The 22,677-nt window shown below is 40.6% G+C and overlaps 1 protein-coding gene across 7 annotated transcripts in view; it reads left to right on the top strand.

Moving 5' to 3' along the window:
* Window positions 1–22,677, top strand: part of CELSR1 (cadherin EGF LAG seven-pass G-type receptor 1) — a 181,436-nt gene that overhangs the window by 144,121 nt on the left and 14,638 nt on the right. For 5 of the 7 annotated variants that reach the window (XM_064506068.1, XM_064506092.1, XM_064506100.1 and 2 more), the window contains exons 17-26: window positions 386–480; window positions 1,278–1,487; window positions 3,196–3,379; window positions 5,866–6,009; window positions 7,413–7,614; window positions 7,950–8,117; window positions 10,576–10,702; window positions 11,340–11,540; window positions 16,880–17,054; window positions 21,743–21,855. In XM_064506068.1, the coding sequence (XP_064362138.1) occupies window positions 386–480; window positions 1,278–1,487; window positions 3,196–3,379; window positions 5,866–6,009; window positions 7,413–7,614; window positions 7,950–8,117; window positions 10,576–10,702; window positions 11,340–11,540; window positions 16,880–17,054; window positions 21,743–21,855 (1,619 nt within the window). The remainder of the gene's footprint in view (window positions 1–385; window positions 481–1,277; window positions 1,488–3,195; window positions 3,380–5,865; window positions 6,010–7,412; window positions 7,615–7,949; window positions 8,118–10,575; window positions 10,703–11,339; window positions 11,541–16,879; window positions 17,055–21,742; window positions 21,856–22,677) is intronic. The other 2 variants (XM_064506072.1, XM_064506108.1) reach the window with 1 other exon arrangement.

The raw sequence follows: 22,677 nt of genomic DNA, 5'->3' as shown, positions 1-22,677 counted from the left end.
AAGATAGTGTGTATCCTGAAGGTTTTCCTATATAAACTTCCTATATTACACCCAAATCTGAGCAGGGTATGTTTTCATAAATATTTAGGAAGAGCACAATCTTTCTCATATTTGGTACAAATCAATTGACAAATTCATTAGAGGATGTGAGGGCAGCAAGGCTAAAAGTGGTCAGGCAGGTCTGAAGCTTGCCTCCCTTTCTCTAGAGCTTGGAGAAAATGACTCAGGAATATCAGTAAACTCTAGGTTTCCTCAGACAGGAATACCAGTTTGGAAAGTGAGATATGTGCAGTTCTCTAAAGAGTTTGAAAGCAGAGTTCTTTGAAAATTTATTCAGAAGAATTGAGAAGATGATTGTTTTTTGTTAATGCTTTGTTTCCTCCAGGGAATGCAGTTCGCCACTGTAACAATGAGAAGGGCTGGCTGCCTCCTGAGCTTTTTAACTGTACCACCACCACTTTTGTGGATCTAAAAGTCATGGTAGGCTCTATTTTCTTGTATTTTGTACCCCAGAGTCTGATTAACCTGTTAGGACCCACTAGTATTTTCATATAATGGGCACATTTGAAACAAAGCAACATCTACAGACACACAATTTCTCAGATCTAATGAAGTCTGGTAAAGATATATTTATAGCTGCTTATCCAGTGTTTCTTCCAATTTTGAAGTATGCACTGTAGCATCCAGTGACTATTGACACTTTACTCCAAATCTGCATTTGGTATGATTTGTCATGTTTTCGTTGACTTCATATAGGCAGTGTTGATTTATATAGATGATAATCTAGCCCAGTGCTCTTTCCTGGTGATTGGCTGTAATTTTCCCTTGGATTTAAGAAAGAATGTATTGGTTTTCTATGTTACCCTGTTGCTAATTGTTCATCTATTGCTTAATTTGTTTCAACACTGCAAAAGTGCATAATGTTAATATTTACCTGCATAATATCTCATACAGCTTTCCACTGCAATTTATAAATGATCATGAGTTCATTCTGCAGTTGGATGTCCCCAGACTCCATCCCTTGACCTTGAATGTAGGAGTCTTTGAATCCTACATTCCCCATTGCAACCCCGTGCTTTTCTGGCTCTCAGTAATGTTTTGCACTGCATTGTCCTATCCACCCTTTCTCAAGACAAACTACATTTGTATCAAATGAATCCTTTGTGCCAAAATTCCCTAGATGATGAAGAGTGCCTTTGTAACTACAATGAAAAAAATTACATTATTTTTGTGTTTAAGATCCCTGGGTTTTTATTTCGTTCTTGTCTCCACTTCAGAATGAAAAGCTATACCGCAATGAGACCAAACTGGACGGAGACAAAACTATATGGATTGTGAAAGTGCTGCAGAATGCCACCAAGTACACAAGCACCTTGTACGGGAATGACGTGAGGACGGCTTACCAGATGATGATCAGGGTCCTGCAGTATGAGAGCCGGCAGCAAGGATTTGACCTGGCTGCCACCAGGGATGTGGAATTCAATGAAGTAAGAGAGAAACTGTGTACTGTCTTGGGCTTGTGTGGAGCTGTGCAGTACTGCTTAGATGCTTATATGGGAATTGATAATTGAATTTGTCTTCAAACAGGATGGAGTAAATTTGACATGATTGCTTGATGTTTTTCACAAATGAGTCAGTCTTCTCAATTTAGAATGGGAAGTTGGTTATGTTTGTGTGTGTGGGTCCACGTGCACGTGTGTATGCGCACGTGTGTGTTGAATACATATATCATGGCAAGCATGATTATAATAAACATCATCATACTAACATCCAAAAGTAAAATTTCCCAAATTAAAAAATAAAATTGATGTGCTATTCCTGGATGAAATAGCTTTATCTACTATATTCCATTTTTGTTGGAAAACCTGCCTAATTTGATCACTTTCATTTAAATGTATAGTGAACTAACTCCGAGAATGGTTTATTCTGTTTGATTTCACATTGGATTTCCTGCAGTCTCTTTCCAAATCTTTTGTAGGAAATGTGAAAAATTAGTAAGTCCTTGTATCTGTATCATATCTGGCCTATAATTTCCAGCTTAAGTGTTTCCTTACAGAAAACGAGCATGAAATCAGAAACCCTATCTACCTTAGGTTTTAAAACAAACAAAATTGTATTTAGCCAGTTACTGGCTCAGAGGTATTTTACAATCCCACTTTGAAACATTTGAATCACATCTATTAGAGAACTGGTGCACCAAAAGCAATTCCACACCGTATTGATACTCTAAGTGATTCAGGCACATACAAATACATGGAAATGTAGGCCAGAGGGTTTCTGCTAGTCCGAGCATTCATGAAAGGCCCCGTTGCTATCAAAGACCTACCATAATTTTTTCAGATATGACCTCAGTTAGGAATTTAATTTTGGCATAAAAATATAGTGCATGTGTACACCAAGATTAAAAACTTCTCAGCATCTTCATCCTTCTCATTTAAGCCATTTACTGCTCTTATTCAGGGTCTTGTTTTTCCATTCTGGCAAAGGGTTCCTTTGGGTGCCCTGTTCAGTCTTGTAGGAAAGAGCAGAAGGGGCTTAGCTCCTCGTCTAGATCCTCTTAACAGCATTTGTGAGCAACATAAAAATGGGGGAAGAACAGCTTAATTTCTTCTGAGTCTCCAAGTTTGTATATGCAAGTTAATATTTGCTCTTTTCCTTCTTCAGCATGTAAGTTTCCAGAATTAGGCAAGAATCAACAAAATAAAACAAAAATCAAAATAGGACAGAAAGTAATATTTCTATTGATGGATTTCTTTTGGTTTTAACATGTCATATTGTTTCCATTTACCTGGGTGTGTTCTTTAGTGTACATAGGAAGCACTCTGCTTTTTCTGTCTCTCATCTCTCTGAGACAAAGAAAATACGGTTAGGTTTTCCTTCTGCGTTTTCATGATAGGTTTCCTGTCTTAAGAGAACTGTCTACTTTTTTCCTTTATAGCCTCCGATTTTGGCTTACTTTGCTTATAAAAGGTTTGTAGGGATTTCCTTAATGTAAAACAACCTCAGGGTGAGTAACTGGTGTGCATATTTTCATAAGGCTGCAGTAGAACATGCCTAGATTAAAATATTTCATTATATGCTCACCTGAGGCAGTAATGCCAATCATTTGCAATGTTCCTCACCTGAAATCCAATGCTTCGCTTGATTGCCTAGGCTTTGTTTGCCTCATAATTTAGGCCTGTATTTTTTTCTCAGAACATTATCAAAGTGGGTAGTGCTCTGCTGGATCCCAGCAACAAGGAGCACTGGGAGCAAATTCAGCGAACGGAGGGTGGCACAGCTCACCTGCTAAGGCATTACGAGGGATATTTCAACAATGTGGCCCAGAACATGAAGAAAACCTACATGAGACCTTTTGTCATCGTTGCCACTAACATGAGTGAGTATCTCTGTTTAAAACCGCCATTTTGTATTAGAAGAGCTTTAAAAATGTGCTAGATAGGTGCTAGCTATTGTTTTTAATAATATCCACTGAGAAACAAAATATTTGCATTTTTCAGTCTAATCAACACATTTATTTCAAGTCAGTTGAGCATTGATCTGTATCTCTCAGTGGCCATGGAGCTGCAGTGTCTCATTTGCTTTCCCTGTGGGCCGAGCTCCAGCGACAGCTTGGGTTGTTGTCCCTAACAGGGAACGGGCACACTGCTCCATGTGGCATTTTGTTAGCCACAGTGGTCTACAGACAATAGTGAGAACAACATTTGTAAGTAACGGTGATGCCTTTTGAGACCACCTAATATACTTGGAAATAATAGATCACTTTTTTGAAAGAACCGCCCCTCCACCACCTGAAGATTTGCTGCAGTACAAAAATAAAACCACTGTTGATAATATACCTCTGATTTTCACATGCTGTCCTACTCTGGAACCTGTCCAGAAAGTCAGCTCCTGTAGAAGTTCCTGTTCTGAGAAGTTTCTATTCTGAGAGGTATTTGCACAGAATCATCCATCCTACCCTTCAGTCACCCTCTCCACCTTGCAGAACTCATCATTGGAAGCAATATCCTTGGGGTCCAAAATATCCTGAATGGATCTGAACAGAAAAGGAAATGTCAGGCCTGCCAACATGCTTTCTCTGCTTATCACAGCAAATGTCTCCTGTGACAAGCAGGTCGCAGTTCTGTGCTGGCAGGAGTGCCATGCGCTTTTTCAGATGTCCCCGTGGTGCACATGGAAATGAAGCGCAGCACCCAGGGCCTGCTGGTGTGGAGCCATGATGGCTGTGAACCTACAAAATGCTTTCCAGAAGATAAACCCAGTGTCTAAAATTATTAATTCTACTGGAGACCCAAACCTACCCATTCAGTTCAGTCTTATGGAACATTATAATTTTCTTCTCTCTGACAGCTAGCCACTAACCTCTCCAGATTCAGCAGGCTGTAAATGCCTGGTCTGCCTCTTTCCACTTTTTTTCCCACTCCCTATTCCCACTCCCTAGCTACCAATTATTTGACCTGATCCAAAGTTAGTGATCATCCTGCTTCAAGTGGGAGGTGGGACTGGGTGACCTGCAGAGGTCTCTCCCAATTACCATTTCTGTGATTCTCAAATTCTGTTTTTCACTTTCAAAGGTATCTAAATAGTGTTCCCAGCTACACTAGTTGGTATAATACGTGAAATTACCTTTACCTACAAACCTTATCCTGAGAGTGCTTCATGTCCACAGTCACGTGGACAAAGTTTAGCTTGGGAAATTAGTATATCCAAGCTTCTAGATAAGAGCAAACACATGAGACACTCAAACTACAAAGTTTATAAAGTCCTGCATCAACTCCAGAGGGGAATTATTATTGTTGAAATGAGCCAAACTGAAATACTTCAATTCTGTTTAGTAAACCAAAACAAAATGTTTCCTTTTGATTTAGGGCTATCAGAATCAAAATGTTTTCATCTTCACATTGAGAAAAATCTAACTGAACTGAACTAAGATGAAAACGAAACCCTGTATTTCTTGCAGGTTGTAAATCCTGATTTTTCAGCCAGCTTTTCCTGGTTAAAAAGGAACTAGCTTGGGAGAGACGAGGCAATTCTGCACTGAATGGGTTCTGTTTGCTTTTGAACAGTTTTTCCAGGTGAACATGGTGTTAATGGAGTTTCCCAATGGCTCATCTGGGAGTTATTTAGAGACTAGGGAAGGAATGGGAATTTGCAGATCTTAACTTGGATATTTCTTCATATAGAAACTTGCTGTGGATCATAGCTTTCAGTGTAGGGTTACCCTCAGGACTTCCAACTTCTCACTTTTATTATAGCATACAAATTGGCACTCAGTGACTTTTCTTAAATGGCAACATTAAGGCCAACTCAGCTGCTTTTAAATATTTTGGCAGATACACAACGAGCAGAGCTGATGAGGTGAGCCAGAAAGTAACTGTTAGTGTAGTGGAAGGAGAACTGGAGTAGGACTAAGAAGTATTCCCAGGTAAAATCCAGGTTGTTTTCTTTGCTTAGGTGATTTTGCAATTTAACAGTTGGAGAAAAAGTGTATTTCTGAAACAGCAGATCTCACCTTCCATAGAAGAGGCAAGCCTGGAACTGGAACATACCATCTTTAAATTTCTGGTGTTTGCAGTACTGTTTTCCTAGAAGGAAATAACTGTTTTCACTGTTGTGAATTCCTTTCTATTGCCTATGCAATCTACATATTTTTGTAATTTTATAGTTGTAACATAATGTTGAAACATAAGCTTTTACTTGTCATCTAAGATATTGAGAGAAATTGGATTAAACTTCGTATTTTTGGTTCACATTGCTTCTCTGTATTGTGCAGATATTTTAACCTTTCAGTCATGTTTCATTTTGCTATCATAACGTATTTGAAGGAACTGAAGTTAATTTTATGGGGAACTTTTTTTTTTCTAGTTATTGCTGTTGACATCTTTGACAAATCTAATTTTACGGGAGCTAAAATACCAAGATTTCATGAGATTAAAGAAGATTATCCAAAAGATCTGGAATCATCTGTTATCTTCCCTGATACCTTGTTCAGACCTTCAGACAGGAAAGGTAAAACCCTTCCACTGATGTGAGGGAGACAGTTTTGACTAGCTCCTAAGAGTCATGATTGATCCTTTTGAAGCGGAGTGGTACGATGGTATACACAAGTGAACATTATGTAGGGATGGAGCAGCTGTGCATACTTCTAAGGCATTTTGCCTGCCGGGCACTGACGGGAGCGCGAGGTGCTGTGTAACTTGCTGTACCTGTCTATCAGGTCTCGCTCACAGCCCCCTAAACTGCCATGCCAATGCGAGAGAAATGCTCTGCCTCGGTTCCCACTGAGGAAGGCCTCGGCCATTCCCACCTCCCAAAGTCCTCATGTGCTTTAAATGGATTCCCAATTCTTCCTGGCCTCACTGCTAGTAATGCTGGCATTGAGTTACATACTATTTGTCATAGTTTTTTATCCACCCCAGAAGATACTGGGAATATATGCCTTTGGCCTTTTAGGAAATCAATGCAGTATGTAGAAAACAGAAGGAATCAGGTGCAGCAAGGCTCCTGTCTGAAGGCACAGCAGGAATGTGAGCAGGCGTGAAGTTTTGAGTTTGTAAGGCAAGCAATGAGAAGGTGATGTGGGAGGTGGAGAATTCAAATTTGGGAACTGAGCCACGTTATCAGAGAGAAAAAGCAAATAAAAAGTCTGAATCACACTGGGAGATAGGTGACATGTTTGAGAATACATAGAAAATTATGTACTTTGCAGTGTCTCTGAAGTATCCAGAGGTGGTTGAGATGAAACCACAAGCCACATTGGGCAAAGAGAGAGAGTAACCAAAATGGAATAATCATACAAATGTCATGGATGAATATCCTCCACATAGGGAAACAGTAACACTTGTGGAAATAACACACAATAATAAATAAGCTAATACGTCTTTATGACCTTTTCCTCAGAAATAGTATATCTGTTTATATGACCTATATCGTTTCTGTAAGGACAAAGGGAATGTGAATTTTAAGAGACACCGCCAAAATTGAAAGCTCATTATATGACAGAATTGGCATAGAGAAATCCCATGTTACCAAGTGCCATGTTTATAATTCTTACTAGCTTTGCCATATATGAAGGTACATGCAAAGTAATAATATGCATATTGTTTTAATATCCCCCTTAAAACCTGCACAGATTATTTATATATTTTTGGATCTTCTAGCTTAGAAGTGGCTTGTTTTCTAGCTAGACTAAAAATGTTTCAATGGTTATTAGATTATCAGTTGTGTAACTGTAGAATGTGTTAAAATTTTACTAAGAGTATAAAATATTACATGAAGAGTGTGTCCAGTCCTGCAAACCTAGAGTTATAACAACAGAAACATTTCTATATCTCTGCTAAGCAAAAATGCCAGGTTAAATGGTAGCTCTGAAGCCATCTGGAAATAATTTAGTATTTCTGTTAATTTCATAGCAGTACCTACAATGAAGCCTTCAAACCAGAGATTATCCTCTAAGGTGAATGGTGATGGGCTAAGCCCTGAGAGTGCATTTACAAAGAGAAGGAAGCGACACCCAGATGACTCAACCCAATATACTGTTGCCATGATCATTATATACCGATCGCTAGGACATCTTTTACCTGAAAACTATGATCCTGACCGAAGGAGTTTGAGGTAAGCTTTAGACCTGTTTGTAAATCATGCAGACGCCCTTCTACTTGCTCTGCGTGCATGGCAGAGGCAGAGCTGCATTCATGTTGATCAAATGTCATGTGTGATGCACTCGTCACTGCAGTACTATCTCTCGTCCTCCTCCAGCACATTGTGGGAGAACAACCGCTTCAGTAGCGCCAGTTGCTTTTAGAAATCTAGCTGTGTGGAAGTCTGACAGTGCATCTACTTCACTTTATCAATGGAAGCGACTGGAAATCTTTTATTTGCAGCCCTTACCAAATCAGTGTTTTGCATTTTAATGTTTAGATCATTTTGCAATTTTTCTCCTTCCGCAGATTGCCAAATCGCCCGATTATTAACACACCTGTAGTGAGCACAGCTGTTCACAGTGATGGGGAGCTTCCACCCAAACTGGTGGAAAAGCCCATCATCGTGGAGTACACCCTGCTGGAAACAGAGGAGCGAACAAAGCCCGTCTGCGTGTTCTGGAATCACTCCATCGCGTATGTCTCCTGGTTTCTTTAGGGCTGTGTGTGGGATCTGTCTCTAACAGAGAAGTCTAGGCGAGGAAGATAATTCAGGAGAAGAATATGATCTCTTCTCCTTTAGTTCATTCAGTGGGCAAAGAATTCCTGGTGGAATGGAGCCATGTAATCACTTCCCATCAGCAAGGGAAATAAAATCATCATAACTCCTCAAACGAGGGAGTAGCCGTGTGCTTTCTGGCAAATTCATGCAGTCTATCTTGTCTTCTCACATGGTTTATTTTCACCCAGTAATAATAAATCTCACATTCTCCTTGTTTTTGCTCGCACTCTTTGTCCACAGCATATACAGGCACAGTCCAGCTCAAATGCCTGGGTTTATCACTCACCTGAGGTCCCTAAGTCAGGAATCTCATTGCCCTTTGCCCTCTTTTTAGGAGGGCATCTCCAAAGGATAGTTCAATCTTATATGGGCTTCATCTTCTCCTGTCACACTCCAGTGACTATAGACAGAGTATAAGGCAGGCAGGCAGCTAACCTAGATGCCTCAGCCAGGGCCAGTGCAAAAAATTGCAAAAACTAGTCTTCATGTTAGTAAAAAGGAGGATTGAGATTTTGCAGATAAAATGGTAAGACTGGAGATTTTATATCTCAAAAGATCATTTTGGAATCAAAAGTCAACCCAAGGACATTTGTGCTTCTAAGAAGCAACTAATCTTCCTTACGTCAGCTGCTGTGTATTTGTTTTCCTCTGTTTTAGTGAAAAACTGGAGGGGAGGAAAACACCCTTTTTGGGACCTTTGGCATCTCCCTGTTGCCACACTGTTATTAGGAAGCAGTCCCAATACAGGACAGCAAACATAAGCAGAGAGTGCTTGACTCTCAAGAAGGGAGGTGTGAGGGAGTTGGCGAAATATTCTGAAAATAGTTCATTTTGTATTTGGAAAAGTTAAATAACTGTAAAAGAGCTTTTAAAAACTGTATATCCTCATAAGTGTTTTGTTGGGTTTATGGCATTGTGAAAACACAACAATCCTATTGCATATATTTCAAGAGTGCGGATAAAACAAAAGAAAATTTATTGAGAGGTAACTACATGCTCAGCAAGTTACGATTCCATAACATTGTAACTATTACATATGCAAATTTCAACCATAAAACCAGATGTATACTGAAAGGATGATATTGTCAGCCCAGGGTAAAAGAGGGTTAGCTATTACTGCTTTACCTAATGATCCAAAGCCGCTAGTAAACCTATGGAAAAATCCATTAAAAGGGAATATCCTGTGCTAGAAATAGAAAAGCAAATGTTTGCCTCCTGGTCAAAAAGGCTTACTGAGTTTATATCATTGAAAGTACCAACGAGGCAACAAAAATCTATCAGCACTCTATTAGCAATAATAAACTACTCCATTTGCCTGCTTGTAAAGTAGTCAGAGATGATAACAGCACAAAGGTTAGATAAGCAATTTCTTAACATCCTATTTGCTTCTGTGTACGGATGACACTACCAAATATGCAGGAATGGCAGGTGCTTTTATCATAAATTTTTAAACATAGTGTGGGCTTGAATAACTCATTAGCTCTAAAGTGATTCATCAGTGTTTGCTAGCAACTGCGTTGACATTGCTGTCTGTTTTCCTATAACTGCAGTTAAAAAGCATGTAACAAAAGAGTTTTTAAAAAGTGAGAATGTTACAAGCAAAAGTGATATTAAAGCAGTTTAACAAATTTTTTGTTGCTGAATGAAAAAGATCACCTGTAATGTCTAATTAAAATCTCTCTCAGTAACTGCAAGAGGATTTTTACTACTCATTCACTTCAGAATAGAATAATTACTGTTGATACAGAATCATTTCTAAAGTTGATGGAGTTAAACCAGGTTGAACCGGGAAGAATTTTTAAGGGAGCAGTTCCTCTACAATGTTAATGGAGGAGATTTCCTGATATAAAATACTGCTTTCTATTTTTAACATTTTCTTGTCTACTTTTTAATGGAACTCTATGACAGAGATCGTATTTCTGCTGAAATATATTTCACCTAAGAGTGTTAAAAGCAGTGTCTAAATCGAGGGAAATAGGGATGACTGAAAAATATTTATCTGTCTGTGTTTCTGGTGTTTTTACCCCACATAGCTGACAGCACTTTGCTGTGACCAGTTCCACAGTCTGCACTGTGTAATTGCTTTGCCTTCTCTCAAAAACGCAAGATTTCTTTTTTTAAATCAAAGCAGGTTTCTATAAAACCACAAAATTTGGCAGTCAAAGTCAGGTGTCATATCAGACACTACTTCTAACTCAAGACTTTTCAAGTTGATATTCTTTAAGGCAGGTGACAGCTGTAAATATTTCTCTCTGTCTCGGTACTAAGTGACCTTTCTGGTTTCAGAGTCAGAGCTGCCTCAGAGAGTTATAGCAGTGGGAGGCAAGGGAGCAATCACAGAACAGCACTCAGAAATGATCTTTTTTCCCACAGGATTGGTGGAACAGGTGCCTGGTCCTCTAAAGGGTGTGAGCTGTTTTCCAGAAACCAGAGCCATATCGCTTGCCAGTGCAACCATCTGACCAGCTTTGCCGTCCTAATGGACATTTCGAAACGAGAGGTGGGTGATCCCCAGCTAGTGCATCAGTGTGATTTTCGAGGGGGCTGAACGTGATTCAGAGCATCTTCGGTGGATCATTCTCTTCTTGCAGTGTGTCAGGAGCACATTGCCCCGTACCTGGAGATGCCTGCTGTTGCGTGTGCCTTCTCTATCTGAAAGGAGTCTTTTATCTGGTCAATGAATGGTGTAGCCAGCAACACATAACCTCCCAGGCTACACCGCACAGGGCCATGCAGAGAAGGGATTGAGACAAGGATTACAGTTATCATGATGCCATTGACACCTGATAAAAATGGCATCACTTGATATTATGATATTAAGAATCACAATAGGCAGGAGCAAACACACAAACGCCAGAGGTCTTTCAGCCTTTCAGGATAGCATCAATGGGGCAGACTGGCCTCCAGTTATTTGGGATTCTTGCTTAACTGTCTGTCCCTTTGGGTATTCCTCTACATGCTCAAAAGGTTGAGTGACTTAGGAGATGGCATTCCCGTTGTCCCCACTCCCATTGGTCCTACAGAGAGTCCGTATGTTGGCTCAGCAGTAATGAAAACACTGACTTTGCAAGTAGTAGCTTTGATTGGAGGGAAAGGAAGGAAAAACTCAGAAACCCTGTCAATCTGTTGTTCTGCAGAACGGGGAGGTGCTTCCCCTGAAGATTGTCACTTACACAACTGTATCCATTTCACTGGTGGCCTTGCTGATCACCTTCATATTGCTGGTTCTCATCCGTACGCTGCGTTCCAACTTGCACAGTATCCACAAAAACCTGGTGGCTGCCCTTTTCTTCTCTGAGCTTGTCTTTCTTATTGGAATCAACCAGACTGAAAACCCGGTAAGACTTGATGCTTGTGGTATACCACTTTCTGTGTGATTGTTAAAGTTGTTGCCAAGCTTTAAAGTGGGTTCATACTGCAATTTTTACTTGCATCCATCTGTTTCACTTTCTCTCCTTTTCACTTTTTCTCCTTTTTACCTCTATTTGGCCTAAGCAGTCATCTGAAAAGCATCAAACTTTTATTGTTCTTTTGTGTTTTATATGATGAACAGCAATGCCAGAAGAGAGGACTATCCAACTGTATGTTGTTTTCAGAAACCAAATCACAGCAGCCATGTTGAGGGCTTCTCTCAGGAATTGAACCCTGAATATTGATTTCTTCCTTTCTTTCCATCAGTATGCTTTCTGTCTTACTTTGTCTGTTCAGTAGAGGCTCTCCAGTTTCTCCTGCAGCAGGTGCCTTACAAGCCCAAATGGCTCCTGGAGTTGACAGGTAGGTTGTCAGCTGTGTTGTTGTGCAGATGCTAATATGCATGTGGCACACATACCAAGGCCATTCTGGAGAAACCACTTGCCAGACACAGGGTAGCTTGCTACATGCAAGAATCAGGAGGAAATCTATTGCTTTGCTTTGTGCTTTCCAACTGCAGTGATTTTTGGCTTCAGCCCATCATATCTCTTGCCAAAGCTTCATGCAGGCACCTTCAGGATTGTGCATGTCAAGAAACACAAGCTATGAATGAAACTGCACATGAAATACACAGCACACATGATGTGTCTATGTTCTGTGTCCAGGACATCGTTGTAATCTTAACTGTGTAGCATTATACATAATATTGCTGTTAATTCTTACTAGCACCCATCTCAAAAAACCTGGTTGCCATGAAGACAGGTAGAAGAAAAACAGGCAAACCCTTGTTCCATCACCGCAAAGCTCCAGAGTCTCCTTTGCCAGTCAGCAGATAGATGGGGAATGACATACAATAAAAAGTATGTAATATCATACAAATATGTCCTTACGGGAATTAAGAACATTCAATGTTAGTGTAAGTGTCTGAAAACTCTAAAGAAAATATATCTTTTAAAAATCCTGTATTGTACATGTTTCAATTTAAATCTTGTGAGAGAAGCACAGTCTTGAGAGGAAAACACCAAAGAATGAACCACATGGATTCAGCACTGTCCAAGGGACAGAAATGGGAGAAAATGCCTGCATTTAGTGGATAAAGACACCATTACTGTAATGACACCATTATGCCTAACCATCTATAACACAAGCCTAGAAGTTTCACCCTGGATTCTAATACCTGTCTGAGCTATAACATACTTTTTAGAAAGTATCTGACCTTGACTTAGAGATTGGATATGATGGCAGATCCCTTAGCTCTATTAATAAGATGTCACAATGTCTCATCCCAGGTAAACCTGCTGTGTTTCCAGTCAGATTTTGTCTAACTTCAATTTCCAATTGCTAGATCCTGTTAAGACCTTTTCCTAATAAATTTGAGAGACGTCTATTATCTGATCTGTCTTCCTAAGAAGCCTCTATTCAATAGTATTTCTTTTGGAAAACAAAAAAAAGTCGAGCTTCTTAATATTTCCACTCTCTAAGATTCAAATCACTCTATTGACTTTTTTCTTTTTCCTGGGCTTTTTCCCCCCACCTTTTGGAAATTTTTAAATGCTAAACTGGATAAAGCATTCCAGCAGGCAGTACTACTTCCTATCCCATATTCAGATATTCCCCTGCACCAGGACCTCCTGTCTCTTATCTGCTGTTGCTGTCTTTTGCAGTGACCTGCTCTATGGGGTATGGTCTGGCACCCTGTGTGACCTATGGTCTTTGTTTCATAACATATGAGTTTGTGTATTAAAATAACTGTTGCTCAAATGAACTCACCTTACCAATTGATCCCCAGCACTCTGTGTAACTTGACCTTTCCCACGCCTTCTTGAGCACACCACTCATTTTTCACTGCATTTCACTAGCAGGGAATTCATACTTTTTCAGATCTCTGACATGAAAACTGAGGGGCCAAGCACAGATCCCGGCGTGATATTGCTAAAAACTCCACAGTAAATGAAGATTTTTTATTTCCAAATTCCTTTTATAATATCATGAAATATCAAGCAAATGGATATAAAGCTAGTAAAACAGTTCACTTCAGCAGTACTACAAACTCCAGTACTTCATGAGATTGTTCTGTTTTGCTCCTTCCCATTTTCACACTACTGGGTTCATGGTGTGGTGATGTCCTATACAGTTCAGTTACTCGGACTCCACAAAACATCCCAAACTTTTAGCTCACTTACGAAACCCTTTAAGTTGCAGAATACATTTCATACAACAGAAGGCTGCTCCTTACAGCCCAACCAGTCAGTCTGAGAAATTAGGAGGGCTGTAAGCTATGTCTACTTGAGACAATTATTCATCTGTCTGTGTGGAATGAGAGTTGTCTAACGAGTCATGCACTGATGAACATAAAGAGGAAAAGAATGTTGGAGCACAAATAATGTTGCGCTGCTTGGCACTGAGCCTGGCTTTTATGGGTTTCTGTAAATTAACAGTCACATTTCTGGGCGAGGTTTTAATCTTTCCACATACTATTGATAGAAAGTGATTTATTTTCTTTTTTTTTTTCCTTACCTGAAAAAGGTAATATTCAGGGCAGCAATCTACACATATACATGTGCTGGTAGGAACAAAAAGAGCCCGCATACATAGAGAAAGGAAAGGTCTTTTATTTGGTGAGCTACATTTTCAATAATGTTTGGTGCTGTAATAAAGCTGATGCAGTAAGTGAATCCAGAAAGCTGGTGGTCTTTATATGATTCTTCCACTGTGTAAAGTTAAACGAGGAAATATGGCTTATGGCTCTGAGCATTATAGCATGGAAAAACACTAAAAAGTCATGCCAAAATCTGAAAGTTTGGACAGTGCTACACAGGGACAAAGGATCAAAAACACAATGTAAAACATTTTGAAACAAAAACTGAATGCTTACGCAAAGTGATCTTAATTCAAACTTATCAGCAGACTCTGGGCAGAATCCTTTGCTTTGCTTCTGAGTGGAGAAGGTTAATTTTTAGGTCTTAAGGGAGCTGTTGGATGCTGGTGGTCATTCCTATTTTCACCCATCAGACAGTTAAGTTGGGAGCAAAAGTTGGTTAGCAAATATTACAGCAGTGCAGGTCTGTGAAGACCACAGGGTTCAAGATACCCATTTGGTCACAGGAATGCCTTGAGCTACCACTTTTTACTCCCTGTAGGTGTTTCTCTGAGTCACACTAACGACACAGTCTCTTTGGTTTTAGCGGGTCTTCCGTTTTCACTGGTCTCAGGTTGGCAGAGCTGATGGTACACCTATTCTCATGCTGCTGCTATTGGATAAAAAACAAAACCAGGCCTGGGACTTGAAGGTTCAGCTCTTCTTGTTCCTAGCTGAAGGCGTGAACTACCAGGCCAGTGTCAGGCCAGCCATGCCTGCTTTCCTTGTCTCCTCATGCCTTGTCTGTGCCTGACTGCAAAGTAGCTCAGCCTCAAGAGGAAGGTCAAATATTTCTGGACCCAGCATATCCTACAGCCTGGCAGTTGGGGCATTTTTCTGCACTGGGAGAGAAGGGAAGTTAATCCTACCCGCGCAGGCTGGATAGGGGGGCCTAGAACCCACTCTCCCACTCCCTAGTCAAATATTCTGATTTTGACATCAGGGAAAATGTTGGTTCCACTTTTTAGATTTGTCTGACGCATGGGCAGCGATTCACTTCAGGCTGTATCATTTTAGTCTAGTGATAAAGGCCAGGTGTCCTCAGTAACTTGTTGAGATACAGCTGTCCAAGGGTCTACAGGGTTAATAAGTGAAGAGCAGAGACACAAGGACAAAGGAGACACTCACCACCTTTTCCTGTGGAAGCATTCCTGCTTTTGCTCTGCAAATCTTCTTAAAGAATCCCAGAAAAGCAGCTGCAGATGGAAAGGACCAATCCCTCATTATCACTTTCTAAATAAAGAAAACCTTTCTTGTTATTTTTTTCCCGTTTTTGTACAAAATTGTAGCATGGCCAAACAGTCTTATCCACAGCCTGTTTCTATTCCTCTTAATGCAGCTTCACTGTCTCCTTTTCATACCATTTCGGTCAACTCTCACTCATGAGTTACTGTCTTGTTGTGTAAACCTTACCTGCTCTCCAGGAGCTGAACTCTCAGCTGCTTCGCCCCAGATTGTTACTGCACCTGATTTCTAGCCTGAACATCAAAGATCTTTATGGCACAGTCACATAGGCACAAAACGGTTCACTGGTCTTACGCTAGATCATAATTTCACATGAAATTTTCCCTGTTTGTGAAACATATCTTTCATTTAACTGACAAGATAATACCTCAGGGGAAGGTTGGATTTCTTTGAGTCTTCAGATCATCTTTTGCTCATGTGCAGCAAGTTCACTCTTCCTGGACTGAAGCTGCACAGATTTCTGTCCCCAAAGTGAAGTTCGTCAAGGCGGGAAGGAGGACTTTTTCAGGGTCTGGTCCTAAACTGAAGGCCAAAGATCCGTCTCACGCCTCACCTGCCCCTTTGCCAAACATAAGGGGAGTTTCTTTGTACTTTCTATTTATTAATATTGAGCACTAAACAGCGTCTGCATAAAATAAAACAGAACTGTACCAAAATGGGGCCTTCCTTGAGCAGACAGCTCTCTCGGTGGAGGGAGTGAAATAGCAGAAAACCCCACGGGACAACCCTTACTTTGGTGATGGGACACACTGAGTCAGTGCAGGGATGAAGGTTGCAATCTCAGGAGCGGTCTGTTGGCTACATGGTGAGATTGGTTTGCCTCAGGCTGTCCTCACAGGGCAGTTAAATTCGCAATTGCTGAGTTCACAGGTTTGCCAGTGAGGTGAGGCCCATGCATGAGACAGAGTAGAGGGTCTGCAGCCTCCACAGGAGCATCGCAGCTTTCTGCTCCGCTTCTCCACACCAGGAAAAACAGCCAGAGCTCCGAGCTCTGCCCTACGGGAACACCAGTTCCCGCCAGGCCTACGTGCAGGAGGAGGAGGCGGGAGTCAGAATAACTGAATTCATCACCTCTCCAGCAAACATGCTCAGAGGAAATAACCACAGAACTTGCAGGGCACTGACTAAAACCACGTTGGACTGATAGTGTACAACCCAACTGGGCTCGGCACAGGCCAAATGATAATAAACTTAGTTTTCACTACGTGAACAGCCTTTCTGAAACTCTGAAAGCTGTCAGAAATGTAAATTAATGGCAATGTATTCTTTCTTCCAAACCTTTCTATTATAACTTTCCTTCAGTTGCGCTGGGGAGCCAGTGACTCACCAAGTTGAGTGATTCAGCACAGCAACTCTAATTTCAGTGCCCTTTCCCTTCCGCAGTTCGTATGTACGGTGATTGCCATCCTCCTGCACTATTTCTACATGAGCACCTTTGCGTGGATGTTTGTGGAGCAGCTCCACATCTACCGGATGCTGACTGAAGTGAGGAACATCAACTTTGGGCACATGCGGTTCTACTATGTCGTTGGCTGGGGCATTCCCGCCATTATAACAGGTACCAAAAGTCAATGGAGACCCTTCACCAACCCCAAAACAGCTTTGTTTGCTTTCCCTACCATATTCACTGGCCAGATTCAGGAAAGTTACTCCGTCCAAGACAGCTGTGCCTGTGCTCAAGTGCTGCTGGCACTGAAATGCTTTCCTGAATGAGGGCAACACCAAATAATGAATACCAGAAGTCAGCCTGAATTTGGCAGATCTGTGTTCCAAATATCCATTGTCCCAGTTAAAGTGATACTGAGGGTTTTACAATAACATAAACATAATTGAATGCAGATTAAAACAGGACTTGTTAACAGTGCTTGGGAATAACATTTTTATGGTAATGACTTTGCTTTCAACCTTCAGAAATTTTCCTCTCTTGTGCTGGTAGCTGCAGGGCATAGACGTGCCGTCTCATGGGGAGCTGGGTGCAGCAGCTTCAGAAGCGATGTTACCCACTGGGCATTCCTGCCCTTCGCTGGACATCCCCACTGCTCACCCTCTACCAGCAGGAACTGGTCCCTGAAAGGGATTTCAGCAGTTGTGCTTTTCTTGGCATGAAAGCAAACTGGGAATACTCGAGCAGCCTTTTACTTCATTAGAGATACAAAGGCAATAACTTTTTCTTGGCATGAAAGCAAACTGGGAATACTTGAGCAGCCTTTTACTTCATTAGAGATACAAAGGCAATAACTTCCAGTCTAGGAAAAATAATGCAAAGCTGGAGGGAGGCAGTAATCTTTTAAACTCTTCCAATGTGATCCACAGGAGCACACCTGTCTCCACCCTCACTGTGCCTATTTTTGCAGCCAGACATTTCAAGTGCTACCTTAAGCACATGGTGCTGCGTTAATTCAGGCAGACAGCTCCTTGGGAAGTGCACTTCACAGAACAGTTGGAGCGGGGTTTTTCAGTTCAACTATTTCAGGATATATCTTGCCATATGGGAAATCAAATCGTAGTCAGACAGTTAACATAAACAATTACTTTTATTTTTGCAGATAACAAAACACTGTCAGTAATGACAGAACTTTAGCTGTCTCTCAGATCAAATAGCTGTCATTCATGTACACTTGGAAAAATATTACAGAACAAGTTAGACTTTTACAAATACAGTTGGGTTTTTTTCCATGTGACTTAAAAAGTATAATGCACAAATGCAGCATAAGAATAGTACAGGTATCCTTTCTGGAGAACTGGTAACTTTTTCCATTTCACCTTGTGCATAAATAATTTCTGCTTTTATCCATTTATAGAGGATACAGGGGCAGGTACAGCCTAGAAAGCGCTACCGCTCTGGACATATTCCTGATATTTTAAATAGAAATTGTGTTTGAACTTCTAGAATATTTCAAACCTGTGTAGCTTTTATCAGTAAACACAAGACTACTGCAATACAGTCAAGAACATTTAAATAACATCAAAGAATTGATATCATAATTTCTATTAGAAATGAAGAATAATTGTTAAATAGCAGTAAACAACAAACAGTTTTTATTTTAGAACACATAACTCTTCAGAAGAACTTTGTCAGAAAGATACTCTGTTTCATGTTTAAAGTGTTTCTCTCCTGAACTTTAAATGAATTGAGACTTTCTCAAGAGCAGTGGTATGCGATCTAAATGTTACAAGCTACCCCATTTTTCCATTTTTCTACATAGATATTGTTCTCTGTAGTATGGAACTATTTTACACTATTACAACTATGCATATATGATGAATTATGGTTCTGGGTTGTCTGCTGTCATTTAAGCTATGAATCTACTGAATTTACAGTTCACTTAAATAAAAAAATCAGGTCCCTGCTATTGAGGAAGTCAGAGGATTTTGCTGAATGAAGGATGAAGTGAAATAAACCATTAGTTTGCCCTTCCAATTTTAGGAATCATCTAAAGAGAAAATTATTTCATCATAAGTAAAATAGCAGAGTAAAGGATTTCTTGCCTCTTGATCACTTTGTTACCATATGTATTTTAAGTAAGCTTCTTTTATAAATTTTAAACTTTAATATCAAAAGCATAAGAAGGTTCCAACTTCATAATATACATCTTAAATACAGCTTCTTTTAAACTTCTTTATGACAGATGCATTGTGTTTATTTCCGAATAGTAGCAAAGTCTAGGTATGGGAAAGGGTTTTAGTCTTGGATATCCAAAGGACATTTTTCTAATTTAAAGGATAAATATCCAGCCCAATTCATCTCTGTTAAAGCTATCCTGAAGAAATGAAGCTACAGCAGCAGTGGATTTACCCAACTGTATTTCTTTTTTTGTTATTTTTCCATGCTCAAAACCACATTCATTTCAACCTGGGACATAGTGATCCTAAGGGGGATGGGACCAGACTGCTAGCTAAATGAAACCTTGAGTTTTAGGGAGGAAAAAAGTCTTAACAAAATGTTTACGTAGGGAACACTCCAACAGGGAAGAAGCACATTTAATCACAGAATACAAAAGCAAGTTGCCGTGATGAAATGTAGGCTGGAAGTTGGAAGAAGGCTTATACCCATCCAAAGAGTGAGGGTCTGGGATATTCCCCATGGGGAGCAGTAGTGTAAAATTTTAAATTTGCTTTAAGCTGGCTCGTTTTAAGATGGAGTCTGATCCATCTAGGAAGGGGATTTTATGATTTCCTTGCCTCAGGAGCAACAGGCTGGATTTGGCACCCAGCAGGACCCCTCCTGTTCAGAGTGTCTTTGTGAAAACATGCTACCCGGTTGCTATCTGTACGCAGGGTTTGCTTTGCCATGGAGACAGCAGTGCTCCTGTTAAAACAGGTTCTTACTTAGCCCACTCTTTCTTCTAAAATCAATAGCCCCCAGACAACAGCGTTTTCAGAATCTGCAGATTTGCTGCAAACAATAAGCAAGGTGATGAGTCAAAGGAGCGGCGAGGCTGGGAGCAGCCCCGAGTCCCACACGGCTTCAGAGCCTGCGGGAGCTCAGAGGGGTGAAACGTCCTTGGCACGCTCCTCGGGTGGGTGCTGGTCCCTGCAGGCTGCTCGGCTCGGCCGTCAAATCAACCCATTCCTGGAAACATCAGTGAGCTGAGCTTGTGTTGCATGGCAGCACTCAGCTCGCGCCACCCGGGGTGACAAGGGTGCAGCAGTTAACTGATGTGCCAAACATTTCCTTATATTAAATTGCACTGGCTCAATTCTGGCTTTGGGTAAAGTGTCATTTCACATATTGTTGTCTGCAGTAAAATTTGAGCCACATACCTGAAGACTGCAATTTGCTCCATTTGTTTAATGGAGAATTTAAGGGTAGGATTTTGAGAGTGAAAAAATGTTGCTGTCTGCCAATTAATCTTAGAGCCAGATGTTTGGTGGAATTGTAGTTTAAGTCCCACTAATAGGGAAATCAAGTCCTGGGAAACAGACTGTGTCTATAGAATTACATCTGTATAAAATACTTTATGGTCCCTTAATCATTTATGGCTAATTCTTTCTGGATGGTAACCGCTAAAGGCAGTGATGAAAAGGCCAATAGGAGTACAGAGAGAGAGAGCAATCCTATCTCATTCCACACTTCGGAGAAAACAGATCCAATATCCACTGCTTTGCCAAAGAGCCAGTTTAATTTTCATAGAGTGTAGGCCTGTACCAGATGTGAATATTGGCTGTGGGCCAGACTTTATACAGATGGAGTGAAGTGTAGCTACCTCTCCTTTTTTCAGTCTTTTCATCAAACCATGCAGGCTTCAATTCAAAAAGGTGTTTACTGATACACATGAATTCCCATGGAGGAGAATGGCACTGCCATGAACCTTGGATGCCTGCTTGAATCAGGACATGTGCTCGCTGCCATAGGTGCCTCCTGACACCTAAACAAAGTGCTGCAGCCATTTATCATATGTCATTGGCCATAGGCCTCATAGGACTACATTCTGCGTCTTCAAGGAGGAAGAACTCTGCAGTATTTTGCAGATCCAAGGCAGCAACCCCAGTCCATTTCCATATGGATATGGTTTAGGTCACAAAATCAACATTCCAGGTAGAGGTTCAAAGACTCCCATGGAAATGTCCAAGCTTCAGAAACTAAAGCAATAAAAGGTATGTTCTTTACTCTGTTGCCTTGGGGACATTAGCGCACTTCATTTTAAATGGTAGTAAAAACAAGGCGAGGTAGGCACTTCCTGGGTTAGCAACTTGAACTGAATCTCAGGCTTTCAGCTGTACTTGAACTCAAGCAGTTAACTTACGTTAGTTCGCAGGTTCCTTTGTCTCTGTTGTTATTTTAATGACAGTAAGCTCACAGCAGTTAAGAATGCACCTTTTTTGTAGTGTAGACATCTCTTCAGCTATGATTCATGTCATTCTGCTGCATGAGCTTATTGAAATTCCTCAGCATGTCACTCACCCTAAAGGCTTCATCACTCTCTGTGAATCTGACTATAAAATTGTGTTGAACAACAATTAACTTGGGACATGGATTTATTATAGTTTTTTGTAGCCAGATGTTGTAGGCAAAATTCGGTGGCATTTAATATGGAATGACTAAAGTAAAGGTTTTGATTTACCAAAATTTTATTTCAATATTTGCTTTAATTTTTATTTTCTGGACTGTTCTACTGATGACATTTTACCATTATCATTTTTGTTTGTCAAACAGTGATTTCAAAATATTATTATTGTGCCTGATTATATAGAAGGCCTTGCAAGCACCTTTCTGATGTCCTTTTTCTCCATTTTGTGATTCAGGACTTGCTGTTGGCCTGGACCCACAAGGCTATGGGAACCCTGATTTCTGCTGGTTATCTGTTCATGACACTCTTATTTGGAGTTTCGCTGGACCCATTGTAATTGTTGTAGTTGTGAGTATGGTGGAGTGGGCATCTTGGTCCACCTCTGCCTTACTACTACCTTTCTTTCTGTTTTGTTGATCAGCAGGCACAATCTGAAGTAACTGTATTCTTTACATCAACAAAATGAGCCATAACAAGTCACTAGGGCCAGACTTTATTCATCCAGAAGTTCTGAAGGAATATTAAATAATTCTAATTTCAGGAATTCTAGAGAATTGACTGCTGTTTAACTTCTCACTTAAAACTTCCCTCAGTAACAGACGACCGGAAAATGTATACCCTGGAGTGACCACATCTTGACTGTTAAGTGCAGTTTTGGTCCCCTCATCTCAAAAAGCATGAAGTGGACCTGGAGAAGGTGCAGAGAGGTGTCACAAGAGTTACCAGAGACACAGGACAGCCCCCGTTGATGACCTAGCTGTTCAGTGTCTTTTCCAGTGCAAGTAGTGGAAGGAGATGGCAGGTTCAAAACAAACAGGAACTACCTCATCATTAAGCGTGGAGTTCAGTTCTAGAATTCCCTGAAGTGGGACATTGGCGGTGGTGAAACTCTACATGGTTTCAAAAAGTGGCCGGACCAGCTCACAGCATAAGTATTCACCATAGATGACTAAGTACAAACACACCCAGTATATCCCAGCTCTGTAAATCACTGGAGGCTGGAGGAGCATCCTGAGCAATTATTGCTATATGCTTCCTCTGTTTTTATATTACACTCCTCTTTGGCCCAAGCCGAAACTAGATGCTGGGCTAAGTGGAATCTGCTCTGGTCGAGGACAGCCATTCTTGAGTTCTTATGTTTCACTCAAGTCTCTTGTTGTAGGGCAGTAT

This window comes from Dromaius novaehollandiae, chromosome 1 (assembly GCF_036370855.1).
Source record: "Dromaius novaehollandiae isolate bDroNov1 chromosome 1, bDroNov1.hap1, whole genome shotgun sequence".
NCBI lineage: Eukaryota > Metazoa > Chordata > Aves > Casuariiformes > Dromaiidae > Dromaius > Dromaius novaehollandiae.
This window is presented reverse-complemented; position numbering and strand designations above follow the sequence as displayed.